Consider the following 14349-nt stretch of genomic DNA (forward strand, 5'->3'; position numbering starts at 1 on the left):
CTCAGCTTATGTAACTAGGGAACAGTATCCTGACCCTTTGTGAGGAGAAATATGTTTGCATCTCAGACATGTTACTGATTTTCGTGATGTACTACACGCGTGCTGGACAGTAAAGACCAGGGTCCTTCCTTTTTAGAAAGCCACTTCTGCAGCTTAGTGTGAAAATGTTTTAAAATATTGTTGACCAGACTCTTTTCCTGTCTGAGGAATCCTGGCTCCTCTTCAAAAAATTCGTAAAGAATCAAACATTGGATTTCTTCATGCAGTTTGTTACGTTAAGGCTACTTCCCTTGTCTAAAGGGTTGTGTCACAGTTTCCAGCTCTTCTAGAATCCTTCCTGGTTGAGTTCGTATGTTGAAATGTTGCGTTTATAACTCATTTCTCTGCTCACACATCTTTCGTGAGACTCTTTAGAAGCAGAGTGCAGGTTCCTCAGCGTAGTTCTCCAGGCACTTCTGTGCTTTGTCCTGCACGTTGGGTTTCACTTTTCTGTGGCCAGCTTGCTGGAAGCCCTGGTGATTTTGCTGGACGTTTGCCTGTTACCTGTGTGTGGAAAGGGAAGTGTGCGTACTGAATGCACAGTCCTTGTTTGAAATCATGAAGGGATTGAGAGCCTGCAGTGTATAGCAACATTAGCCAACCTTTTGGAAAATTTGCCCACATCCCGTCATGATGTGTTTGCCAGAATTAAGACGGTCCTCACCTGACGGAACAGTTTTGAAATTCCACATGCTGGCTTTGCTTCCCTGTCTCCCCTGCTCGCCTTCCTGCTGCGCATGCCCTTCAGTCCTCCAGTGTCAGGATTGCCTGATGTTCAGTGGTCAGCAGGCTTTGAGAATACCAAACTGGACAGAATAATGGGGCTCCTAGATTCCAGTGGACGTGCAGCCAAGACACGTCTAAAATAGAGAGGAACCATGGCAGGCTTAGCTTTGGGCACCCAGGGTGAGGCAGAGGTTGGGAACGTCTTCGCAGGGGACTTGGGCTGGGTCTCAGAACCACAGTTCTTTGTGTTGGAAGATTATCAGAGAATTGTTTGGACCTGGTCCACGTAATGTCTGTTTTATTATACTTAGCTCATCGATTAGAACTGTGTGATTGGAACTGGTGGACATGATGCTGGAGTATGAATGCTGGGCTTTTGTGTCTCAGTTCTTTGACCTTTGTTACCCTGCCTTCTTCGTGGTAGGTGGGGTGTGCTGATCCCCAGTTCATGAATGCTTCACTTCTCTTCTCACTCTGAAGCTGCATGCCCGGTAATACTGTTTTACTGTGGGACACCCATGGCCAGTCAGTGACACTCATTAGAGTGGAAGGCGCTTCTGTGTACTTACAAACATACGTAGTGATAGTATACAGTATGTGTTCACATTCACCCTTTGATCCAGATGATCTCAAAAATAACTTTCCAAACGGATGGATATTCTTTGATGTTTAATGTTTTACTTATATTTACTTATATTTGATAGTTATTTTAAAGCATTCATCAAGAAAGTCACGTTTTGAAATATATTAATGAGTGTAACGTGCTTTTTTACATGTGTTCATTTTAGATTCTAGATTCTGCATATTTGTATGTAATTAGCAATTAGGATTTCCATGCAGTTAGGAATTTGTGAACAATAGCTTCTTCTGTAATGCATATATTTAATATATTTGTAACCCTTTATAGCCATAAAATCACTCTTTTTCAGTGTTCATTGTGATTATGGAATTCATTAAGTTAAATATTTGTTCCATCTTTGTCCCTTATCTGCCAGTCTGCAGGACCCTTTTTTTAAAATATGTTTTCAGCCCCTTGCTCTCATTTTCCTGTGCGCCTTCCCCTGCGCCGAGCTGACTCTGCCGGGACCAGGCGTCGTGGCTCCGCACTCCCCCTCCGACCCCACCCCCGTCACGCCCACCCTGCACTCCGCTTGTCCCCCTCTCAGCCGTCCGCATCCCCTCTCCATCTCCTGCTCCCACTGCTCTCTGTTCTCTCTTTCCACCAGAGCTTGCTCTTTGACCTCATCCTGACCACAGCACAGTATTCCGTATTCTCCAGACTTCTTATTTAAGGTCTGGTTTCAGTTGTTTGCCTAAGTTTCTAGGACCTTTGTCAGCTGTTTGAGCAATGTGGATGTTTCCACGTCTCGATCTCCTCTGTCTCGCTAACCCCCCGGGCAGAGTTTCTCTTCACTGGGTATTTCTTCACTTCTTTGTTCGCACGTAGTCACTGTTCCACACCCCACAGCACAGAAGGCTTCTGGTTATTTCTTGGAGATTTGCTTACCTTTCTTTGGAAGCACACTCTCTTATACTTCCTACTTGGATATATTCTAACTACAGTGTGAGAAGAACCCAAACCAGCAGGTACACATGATGATGGTGCTGTCAGAAGTGGAAGTTGAACGCTGCTGCGTCCTCTGAAACTTCGGCCAGGGCCCGTATGCCTTCACGCTCAGCGGAAAGGGCCGTCTCCTGTGTGACAGTGACAGCCTCTGCCATCTGATGTGCTTTCACGATTGCACAGCATTCTCATTCATCTTCCCTTCCCTCCCTGTGCTCTGGACGAGTGCTTTCTCTTCCGTCTCCCTGGAGACTCTTTCACTGGCTGCCCGTTCTCCACACCCACCTTCCTCCTCTCCTGCGGTGTCATCCCTTGGCTTTTTTACCGACGTGTCTCTAGAGGCTGTTGCTTCAGCCCCCACAGCTGCTTCACACTGGCTGGTTCTCCTGTCTCTCTGGGTCTCCCTGTTTGTAGTCCCTTCAGTGGCATCTCTTGTCCCCACTCCTTTCAGGACATTTCCCACCATCATGATTTTGGGTTGTTTGCTTCTCTTGCACTGCCTTCTCCCTGACCCCTGTAGGGTGGCTTCTGAGCCTCTGGAAGCCCTGACTGAGCTTTGCTGAGCTTCAAGCTGTCAGGAAGTCTGAGCAAAAGATGAATTTCCTGTGGTACTCATGAGAGGCTTTTTAATTTTAAGGAAACAGGGCTTACTGATGCTCTAGGAGTTAGATCACTATATACTAGCCTGTTGTGTTAAAAGGCATCCTCTTGGAAACAAAGGTTTGTTTGTTTGTTTGTTTTTAATAATCATGGAATAATTAAGGACACAGACAGGTATCTAGTTCCATACCATCATTTACCAGGGCCTTAAGGAATCCATGAGGAAGAAACTGAGGCCTGTCTTTTGATTTGCAGTTGATGCGTGAAGATAGGAAGGCTGACGGCGGCTGGCTTGCAGGCTTGGGTGTCAGAGGTGCAGAGCGCTTTGTGCACTCACCTGGCTTAAATTCTGCCCCCGCCCCACCCTCTCCACCCCCTAGGGGGCCTAGGTATTGAGTCAGCGAAGGGCTAGTGGTAGAGACGTTTGTTATTTGGAAATTACCTTATTCAATAATTGTCACTTCTGTCTAGAGAGGCCACACGCTTCTGCCAGTGATTTTCTAGCTCCCTCCCTCATCTTCCACCCTTCAAATAAGGAAACTCTCTGCCTACCCCTCAGCAAGTATGGGAACCACAAATGTGCAGGCCAGTGGCAAAAAGATCCCTTGTGGCAGTAGAGAGAGTTAAGTACTCCCCCCCCCCCCCACACACACACCAGGAGGGGGTCTGTCAGAATAGAGGGATGAAAGTGTCCTTGTGGTGCCCAGGTTGTGAGGGCAGGAACCTCGGGATGGGCAGAGGCACAGTCCAGGGGTGAGAAGAGAAGGAGGACAAGGATGAGGGGCACATGGGAAACAGACTTTAATATAGGACAGGGCACTTGGTTCATGTATTCAGGCTCCGTGAAGCTGGCGAGGCCCGGTTGTTGTAAGATTTATTATAAAGGAAGATACAACAGACTCTCTTAGTATATTTTTTAAGTACTTTCTTTGCTACATTTTAAGTGATTTTTCTTCTAACAGATTTACAGAGGCCCTTTCAAGGACATTTGTGTTAAGTCACTTGAAGGCCTTTTTTCCTCCAAAAATACCTAGTGTTACCTTTTTCAGTTTCATTAGTCGTAATTTTGCAAAATGTAAAGGTGACAAAAGAAAACTTTTTTAAATGATTCAGAGAATACCAAGAATGCATCAGCCAACCACTGGCCTGAACACTGCCCATAACTTTGCTCTTATCAAATATCAGTTTCCTTCTGCAGACAAGCTTGTAAATAGTTTATGAAAATCCAGATTTTCTTTTTTTCCCATATGTGTTGCCTTTTCTTGCTCATGGAATCAGACAGCTTTAAATCTGTGTCTGGGAATGATTTAATCTAAAGATTCAGTTTTTATTTTTGTTTTGACATGCTGGCTAAGAGAAAAAGCAAGATAAGATATTTCTGAATTTCCAGTTAAATATATTTGGTTCAAAATTTAGTTTTGCCTTAAATGTGCCAGCAATGCTTCATTTCTCTGTGTTTGAGAAGTGACTTCTGGTATTGTGAATTCAGTTAAAGATAAGAGTTAGTTTTAAAATTCTAAATTAGTTTGATTATAAGTTGAATTAAAGATTCGTGGTTTCCATGTGGCACACCTCTGTCTTGGTATTTTGTGTCTAGGTGGGGTTTCCTAGAGCTCTCACACACATTCTCATCTTGTTCAGTCTTCTGTGTTTAAATATTTTTCCATCATAGAGACATTGATTACTGGTAGATTAGATTTATACAGGTCTCCAAGTTCGTGATGTTTTTCATTTTAATCACTCGTACCAGAATGATCCTTTCTCTGTTTCCTTAGAAAAAGTTTTCAGGAATTCCTTCAAGGTCTAAGACATTCAAAATTTTGTACTTCCCCACATTTCTTCAAGTTATCTCAAGTCCCCTGTGATGGTAGTTCTGGAGTGGCATCACATTCGTAATTTCTCTTGCTGTGTTGGTTTCTTTTTATTAATTAATTACTTAATTAACTTATTGGCTGCATTGGGTCTTTGTTGCTGCGCACAGCAGCAGTTTTCCCTAGTTGTGGTGCGCAGGCTTCTCAGTGCAGTGGCTTCTCTTGTTGCGGAGCACGGGCTCTAGGTGCGTGGGCTTCAGTAGTTGTGGCACGTGGGCTCAGTAGTTGTGGTGCACGGGCTTAGTTGCTCCGCTGCATGTGGGGTCTTCCCAGACCAGGGCTCGAACCCGTGTCCCCTGCGTTGGCAGGTGGATCCTTAACCACTGTGCCACCAGGGAAACCTGCCATGTTGGTTTTTAAGCATAAGTAGTCTGTGTGTGTGTGTGTGTGTGTGTGTGTGTGTGTGTGTGTGTGTGTGTGTGTGTCTCATACCTGTAACTAACATCAAGTTCAAAATTCTCTGTTTACGTTAATATTTGCTATTGTTGTTTGACTTGTTATATAGTGACAACATATTTTCTGGCACCTTTTGGCAATTTGGGGAGTGAGTGGCTTTCCTACGTAAAATTGATAAATGTAAAGTTTACTCCTTTAAGGAACGAACTTATCACTTTACTTGTTCCTGTAAGAAATCTCTCTGAGCTGTGTCACAGTTTCCTGCACAGATGAATCAGGCGTTGAAGCCCTGCTAGCTGCACCCCACCCCTCGAGGTCCTCATGTCACTTTGTGCAGCAGCGCTTGCTGGCTCGTGTGTCACGTTCTGTGCTCCGGTCTGCAGGCTGCACGCGACGGTGTGCATCCTGAGGACTGCAGGCTGCTTTCCTTATTTGTAGCTGTAATAAAACCTAATAATAAGTTGGCATTCAGCACAGTTTTGTGAATGATGGAAAAGCAAGAACATGGATGTGTTATCCTCATTCATGCTTGGAGTATTATTAAGATATTTTCTGCAATATTTAGCATATTGCTTTTTAATTTATTGTTAATTTTCCACATGCTTGGAACATTGAGAGATTTCTTTGTTTTCAGAGATACACTAAAGAGTCCTTTGGCTGTATTTATTTTATGTTTTTTACATTAAAATAATGTTTCTCAACCCTTTCTATATTATCACCCCCCGCCCGGAGCCTTTTTACACATTTTTTCCTAATTACCCCATGAAATTTTAATTCCATAGATACAGTATATCTGTTGATGTATCTATTGTATGTATACCTGTGCTTAAAAAGAGTAAGACTTTGTCACCCTCGCTCTGAAGAACCAATTTTCCCCTCCTTGGAGGGGTATCAGCCCCGCCAAGAATGCACGCCTTAGACCTTTTAGACCTGATGTGGTTGTGTAGAGTAATGGTTCAGAGCTGGGGTTACAGTCAGATAACTCGAAGGAGGAATTCTGCCTGCTCTGTTAATTAGCTCTGTGAACTTCCATCAGTTTCTTAAGCTTTCTAAACCTGCTTCCCTTCATCTGTGAGGTTGGAATACTAATACTATTGTCCTCCTGCGAATTAAACGAGAATTAAAAGAGGTCATTCATGCAATATATTTAGCACATATTGTTCAGTATTTTAACTGTTATTATATTAATAGGTCACAGTCTCACAACTTCCATGCCTTTCCATTTGAATTAAGACTTGAAATATCTAGCTGTTCTCTTTTCTCATTTTTAATACTAACTGCCTCAGGAGGGAAAAATGTAACCTCTAGTGGTCACATGAGATAAAATACCTGTAGATCCCCACAGCTCCTAAAAGCTAATTGGAAAGAACACTTCTTAGTGTGTGTAATTATGTGTAAAGTATTGTGATGGACTTACATGGTAGCTTGAACCATAGATTACTATTTTATTAAGTAATTCTGGATTTTTTTGTTTAGATATTTGATTTAATGGACGCCAAAGCACGTGCTGATTGTATCAAAGAAATAGATCTCCTTAAGGTAAACAACAAACGAACTGTTGACTGTTTTGAACATAACTGAATAGGTTGATAAAAGTGATTTATTAAAATACCACAGTTACAAGCAAAAAGATTTTTGAGACATAACTTACACCACACTGATTTCAAGTAACATTATATAAGTTTGAAATCAGTATATTAAAGAATGTAGTTAACTTTTGGATTCATTGTAAAATAACTTAATTGGAACATTTGGTAGGATTAGCTTTTTTTCTTCCCATTTCAAATTAGGAAATAAATAAAATAGACAAAACATTGAAGAAATTTTTTCTCGGCCATCCCAATTAGACACGTTCTAAATGTTAGGTAATATACATGCACATTAGCATCATCTCAGGATGTGATATATTGAGAATGTGAACGGATGTAAATGGCTCACATTTTTAAAATAATAGTTCTGTATCTTTTTTCCAGATTGAGAAAAGGTGGTGAAAAGAGTGTGTCAGAGTTAACTTTTCAGTTTCTCATCCACTCAAGAATAGGACTGAAGTTTACAGTGAAATTTCTTTTGAGGAATGCAGTGGCTTATGTTATATTTTTAATTTTTGGATAAGACTTGGATGATTTTTATGCCATCCATTTTTGTTTGTGCCTGAAATGAATCAGATTTATTCAAAAAGATAAGAGTAAGATCAAAATGAACCATGCTTTCCACTGTTCTATTCATTGTACTCATTTCCTGGGACGTGAAGTGACTGCTTTAATAAACCTTTGTTAGAGAAATAGCATATCTTAGAAAATGTGGGGGGAAACCTGTAAGTAGAAAGAAGAGAAGAAAATCATGTGTATGCTCTCTGGGATGATTCTTGAATAAATTTCTTTGAGAAACAATTTGTCTTACCTTGCTTAAAAATTGAATGAAAAGATTGAATGAAAGGATTATAAATGTGTATAGACTGATGCAAATTTTTCTACAAGGTGAAGTTTTTCTTAGGATGATTTTATGAATCATAAAATAAGTTCAGAATATTTCTATAATTTGGTGTAAAAACAATATTGAGATACAGTATAGTAGATGCCAGATTTTTACCACCGGCTGGAGTTACATTAGGATCAGCCTTAACTTCCAAACAGGAGTGAAAAGGGCTGCTTTATTTACCACTGAGTGGCTATAAATGACAGCTGTCATTTTGAAGGGTGTAATTTTTAACAATTGGTGATTTAGTTCAATTCATTTATATGCATTATTTATATACTTTTCAGACATGGCAATGCTTTTAAAAATTTTAAGTGCATAGTTCATTATTTCTAATAAAAATTAAAATAAAAATAATTGACATTTAGTTTTACTTTCAATAATTACAGTACTTGTTTCAAATGCACTAGATTAAAGAAAAATATAGTCATGTTAAGATTTCTATAACTTAAAAATGAAATGCAGTAGCTAATTTTATTCTTAAGTCACAAAGCTGTGATTTGGGAATTTACAGTAAGAAAACTTTTTGATGCCTGTTTTGTTTTTTTCCTCAGCAACTCAACCATCCAAATGTAATTAAATATTATGCATCGTTCATTGAAGATAATGAGCTAAACATAGTTTTGGAATTAGCAGATGCTGGTGATCTGTCCAGGATGATAAAGGTAAAGTTTTGCTTTTAAACTAAAGATTTATTCTTTCTAGTAGAGTTGTGTGTTAAACATACCGGCACATCAGATACTTTAAAAACATCAGCAGGTACTTGACACATGGTAGCCATGTGATAAATGGTGGGCAGGAATGAGGGTTATGATTGGATCTGGATGTCTGGTGCAGTCACACGGGTCCACTTGGACGTGTGAACACTCCAAAGCCAACTTGCAAATAGACCAAGGGCTCATCTTCTGTCAGCTGAAGGTACGGCTTTGCAGTTTGATGTTCTCCGAGCAGGTCACCCTCAGTCCTGTGTCTCCCGACAGCAGGCAGAGGGGGCGCGGGAGATCACAGAACAGCCTGGCCTGGGCTGTCCCTGCTCCTGGGAGAGATGCGTCGAAGAAGTGGGCCTTGTGTTGACTTGCACGTCAAACCCTGATTCCACCACTTAAAGGATATGTAGCTTTCTTTTCTAAGGGCATGTTAATTGGGTTTAAGTTAGCTACACGTTATAGAAACCGCCTGAAAACTGCCTCTCCTCGGGCTTAACTCACTTCCCTTCTGTGTGCCACATTTTCTCTAAAACAAAATAATAATAGAACCTAGTTCGTAGGCTCATGTTAAATGATTAATTAATTGATATTTACTAAGAACTTAGAAGAATGTCCCGCACATAGGAAGGCTATGTAAATGGAACCTGTTGTTATATTATTAGTGTTATTACGTTATTTCTCTGTTGCATAAAATTCTGGGGCTAATATGGCAGTTCTGATCTCAAATTCTCTGAAACCAAGCCTGTTCACAGCTGATCCAGTCGTCGGCATGAAGGGAGAAAGTGTACTTGCTGGCTGTATCTAAGGCCTGTCACTGTATGCTACCACACACTCTTTTCCGCTTCATTCCATTGGCCAGAATTTCATCTCGTGAACGTGTGTAGGTGCAGGGAAAGCTGGCATACGTAGTCTTTGTTTGGCTGTCCATGTGCGAGCTAAACTTCCTTACTCTGGAAGCTGAGTTGAACGGTGCAGAGGTCAGCGAAGACCAACAAAATGAGAAAAGCAAGCGCTGTTCCCTCTGGGCTTGCTCCAGCAGCGGAGCCAGCCATGGTCCCCAGCGAGCTGGCAGAGATTCTCAGGCAGGCAGAGGAGGAGGGAATCTTTGTAGTGGATCAGCGGGGAGGCTTCAGGTGTGGCTGATGGGGGGCTGCTGGCACACAGAAGCTGTGGTTGAGCTCCCTCCAAGTCAGGCATCTTAGGTGACTGGCAGGGATGCATACTTGGCTTTCTCTGCTTGGTCCTACATTGGAAGTGGGGACAAAAACTGGGGAAGCTGTTAGTTATTAAGTCCTGGCCGTTTGGGGCTGATTGTTACAGAAGTTATTGTTTGGCTTCCCGGGTTGTCACTAGAGTGAGCAATCTGACCTGCAAATCTGACGGAGCAGGCTGGCCATTTGTTAAAGATGAAAGGTTGGCTTCCTGGTCAGGTTGCTGAGGATTGTGGTCCAAAGCTCTGTTTTTATATGTGGTCTGGCCATTGTCTGTTTGTATATTCAGTCTCTCAAGAGATACTCGAGCACAACCAGTAATCTCTGCTCCGTGGAGTTCTTGTAAGGGGTTTTTAAAAACAATGTTAGGTGCTTGTGTGTGTTCTCTTGTTTACTTTTCACAGGGATTCTCAGACGTGGTTTTGACACTTGAAGAAGATAGGCATCATCACTAGTGAACAGAAGAACTTGTGTCTGAAATCAGGGTTGTCTGATGCAGAGATCCATGTTTTTCTTTAGTGGCCCTTAAGAATTTCTGTGTCACAAAACTCCTTTGAAAAATCAGATGAAAACCCTCGACCTTCTCCCTCAGAGAACGCTGACACGTACACAGTTTGCAGATGTCCTGATCAGGGTGTTTGTGGTTTTGCTAGCCGTGGTGAGAACTCTGCTCTCCGGCATGAGTTCAGCGTCTGCCACCTAAACTCTCAATACTTAACTTCTCTTAGGCTCGGTTTCCTTGTCGGTAAGATGGAGAAAGTTTTGAGATTGCTTTCTAAATTGTAAAAGCACTACAGAAAAGGAAGATAACATTCTTACTGTCATAGGATGCTCTCAAGCTGACTCTATTTGAAGTCCCGTGGTAGCGTGACTCACTTCACTTCAGTTATCTGACTTCCCACCACTACCACCAATAGCTAACCACCAGCAAAATGTCTGCAAATTAATTAACAATAAAAAAAAAGTAGTCTTAATTTTAAAAAGAAATGCAGATACGCAAATGGAAAATCTTATAAAACAGCCGTCTGTCAAGATGAGACACATAAAAGCTCATGTAAATAATCCCTACAAGAGAGACAACTAACATAAAATTCTTTGCTTGAACCTTTAGGTGCAAGTTATTTAATTACTTATAGTGCAAAGGAAAGAGGGCAGATCCTTATTGGGCAAACACCTTTTGAAGCAGGTAAAAGAAACAGGCAATTTCAGTGATAAGGTCTTGCCCCAGATTGAGAGATTGGCAGTTTAGGGGGCTTGACTGTCTCTCAGGGTTTCTCACTCTTGTTCAATCTGGTTTTCTTCCTTTGCTGCTCCGACTTCACACGTAAAGGTTGCTGTTACTGGCCTACTGCCAAGGCATGCCTGCGCCTGTAACATTTACCTTGGAAGACTACTCCTGTCCTTTCACCACTTGAGAAAACTAACTCGAGACCAGAGCGCCTTACCCTGTTACCTCCGTCTTCAGCAGATTCCGATTTCTTCAGCCCGTGAGGAAGGAAACATTTGTCAGTGTGACCTTATATTTATTGTGGTGATGAACTCAGCTCCATATTTAAACGGACTTGCCACATCACTTGACATTATCAAGGAAATTTGTAATCAGCTGACCCTGTGGGATCTTACGATAGATTCAGAAGAACAGAATTCTGTTTGGTAATGAGTAGTAACTTTCCATTGTAGAATTGGTAGCTATACCCTTAGTCAGGGGCTACTGACTAAAATTTGAAAGTATCTATCATGTGAAAGACTATTTAGGAAACTAAAAAAAAATAAAAGATATCAGCTGATTCCCAGTAAGCTATAAGCTTATAGAGCAGCGTAGTGTACCTTGGTAGAATACCGGGGTGGTTCTTCCTGGAAGGATCATGCCTCCTGCCGTGCTCGTAGGCTTGACCGCGTGAGCCTGCAGTCACCCTGCCCTGTGTTAGAGCCACCGTCAGTTTGCCTGGTCAGAGTATCAGACTTCGTGGGTCTGGTTTTCCAGACCCTCTTGGAGCTCTTCTAAAGGTTGAAAGTCATACTATAAAGTCTGTGGATCTTAAAATAATCTCCGCATAATGACCATAGCAGAAGGTTTGACCAGTGTTCAGAATAGAAAGTTTGACTAAGCAGTTTTACATGAGTAGAATGTCTTCACATCCTGGTGATATCACGTCTGTTTTTTGCAGTGTGGCATTTTAGACCTGACCAGATACCTCATTGTATGGGAGGGAATAATGCAGTAACGTGGGAGGATCTGACCTGTGAGATCTGTCCTGGCCCTTCATCAGATAGAATTACTCGTATTATGGACTGATGCATTTCAGTTGAACCTGTAGTTGTGGCTTTTCTCTCCATTAGTAAGCTTAGTGTTTATTATTTTTTTAGTATAATATATCTGATTTATTGATAGACTATTTCCATTGTTTAATTCTTACAGCGAAAGCTCCAGTACAAAACCTTGTGTATTTCAATATGTGTCATACACACCCTGTTTCATAGACAGTTACATAGATTTCTGTAAACAGTATTGCTGACCAATAAGGTATATGCATTTTAAATCATAGCAGATACTGCCAACTTGTTCGCTCAAATAGTTATACCAATTTGTAGCCTTAAAAAAAAATAACGCTCTTTAATTTCTTTATTTCCTGGACATTGGCTACATGCTGTTTGGCTGGTTTATGCCTTCTTGGAACTCCTTGTCTAGGAGAGAGAGGCGTTTAACTGACACTCATAGAAAATTGTGTGACCGGAGTTGTACTAAGTTTTGTAAAGGAGCAGGATAGGTTAGAATGGTAGTTTGTAAGAGGACAGCCCAGTCAAGACAGACTGGGAGCTTCTGAGGTGATTGCGGACTTGAAGCAGTGGTGCTATGGCCTCGATTTAGCTACTTAACTTTAATGATTGAGCTGCAGTTTCCTTATGAGTGATACTGGGTGAATACTGCTTGCCTTATAGTCTTATTGTGAGGGCTAAATAGTATATTTTATTTTTGTAGGCACATATGCAGATACATGCACATACGTGCATAATTACGTATGCCCATCTGAACGTGTGCTGTTTGATAGGTACTGGAATGGTCGCTGTTCTGTTTAAAGACTCCAGTCACCCTCCTCCCCTCTCCTGGCATCACACTCTTCACAGTGAATGGACGTCATCGGTCAGGAATGCCATCCCCTTCCTGTGGCTGGACCTGCTGGACCAGCCTGGCCCTCGGCTCTTCTCTCCTCCTCCCCTGTCACCGTATCCTTGTTGGACGGGAGGGACTGTGTGTGCCGCCCGCCGGGGCTCTGTCCTTTCTCCACCCCAACCCTCAGACGCCTTAGCTGTCTCTCCCCCGTCCTGGCTGCCCCCGCTGGGTCCTTCTAACACCGCGTGAACACACTCGGGGCACGGTTGGCTTAAACACGTGCACGGGCACGCGACACGCGTTCACGCACGTGGCGCCTTCACGGATTCATCCTTGAACCGTGTGTCCAGCGGGGAAGACGGGAGGGCGGGCGGGGGGCCGTGCCGTGTGGCAGAGGTCGGGCGGCGCGACGCGGAGAGGGCGTCAGGCTCAGGGGAGGGTGTGGCCGCTCTACAGCAGGCGAAGAGGGAGGCCCTCCCGAGCTGCGTCCTGCCACCCCCGCCTCCCCCGCGTTTCCTGCCCGCCGCCTGAGGCCCGTGCGGCTCCGCGGCCAGACGCTCCCCGGGACGTGGGATCCGCCCGGTGGGCCGGGGCCGGCCTTCGCTCTGCCCCTCTGCGTTTCCTACCCTCCTTCTCTCCAGGCTCCCCCACTGGCTCGCGGAGTCCGAGAGCGCCTTGGTGTTCTTCCTGCCTCTGTGGAGACCCTGATTCTTCTTAACTGAGGCACGCTCTTCTTCCTGGTCTCTGATGACAGAGTTTTAAAAAGTGTCAGTCCAGACGTCTTCTTTTGCTCTCTGCTTTCTGTCCCTTCCTGGCCGAGCGCGTCCGTGCCTGTGGACCAGTTCCTCTCTAGACTCGTGTTGGTCCAGTTTCTTATCCTCAGTGTGGAGCCCTGTCTGAATCCTGAGCACATGCCTCTCCCCACGTCTGCACGGGGGCCCATGGTCTCCCTCGTGGAGGCCGGACCCACACACGGGACGCCAGGACTCTTCTCAAACATTCTTTCTCCCTTACCTCCTGTTTTCAGTATGTCTCCAACTTCTGTTTATTTTCCTTCTAAATGTCTCTCAGATGTCTCCTCCCAGCTCCGTTTCTGTTCTCTCCCTGCTAGGTGACGTACCATCATCTCTCACCTGGCATGTGAGAGCTTTTTAACGAATCTCCCAGCATCCAGGACCCATTTCTCCAATCTGCTTCTCCATCAGTCTTTAAGAGAGGTGAAGAGGGAGAGAAAGAAAAGAAAGAAAAACCTCTGCTTTCAAACCCTCCTAGAGTTTCCCATTCAGGTAAAGATAAAGATGTTTGATGAGATGTACAGAACCACGTGATCCAGAACGTAGCCTTTCAGAGGGAGGAACCCTCAGCTGCATCGAGTCTTCACGCACCCCTCGGACTGAGGACAGAGCCCTGCACACAGTAGGTGCTCAGCAAACCCTTGCTGTAGAGTCTGCCCCGCCTCCCCTTCCGGGCCTCCGCACCGACCTCTCAGTTCCTTCTTCAGGGCAGCCGCGTGTCCGCGCCCCCTGCCCCAGGTGGTCTGCCCGCCAGGCTGGGCTGGGCTGGGCTTATGTCTGCCTGTCCTTCAGCTCTCTGCTCAGACATCACTTTCTCAGGGATGATTTCTTAGACCCTGTAGACTGCTGTGTGC

The 14349-nt window shown here is 43.6% G+C and overlaps 1 protein-coding gene across 8 annotated transcripts in view; it reads left to right on the forward strand.

The window, feature by feature from the left end:
- The window catches only part of NEK7 (NIMA related kinase 7), a 166523-nt gene that overhangs the window by 73887 nt on the left and 78287 nt on the right, over nucleotides 1–14349 (forward strand). For all 8 annotated transcript variants that reach the window (XM_057725480.1, XM_057725477.1, XM_057725476.1 and 5 more), the window contains 2 exons: nucleotides 6673–6735; nucleotides 8226–8336. In XM_057725480.1, the coding sequence (XP_057581463.1) occupies nucleotides 6673–6735; nucleotides 8226–8336 (174 nt within the window). The remainder of the gene's footprint in view (nucleotides 1–6672; nucleotides 6736–8225; nucleotides 8337–14349) is intronic.

The sequence above is a fragment of the Hippopotamus amphibius genome, chromosome 3 (assembly GCF_030028045.1).
Source record: "Hippopotamus amphibius kiboko isolate mHipAmp2 chromosome 3, mHipAmp2.hap2, whole genome shotgun sequence".
NCBI classification, from domain to species: domain Eukaryota; kingdom Metazoa; phylum Chordata; class Mammalia; order Artiodactyla; family Hippopotamidae; genus Hippopotamus; species Hippopotamus amphibius.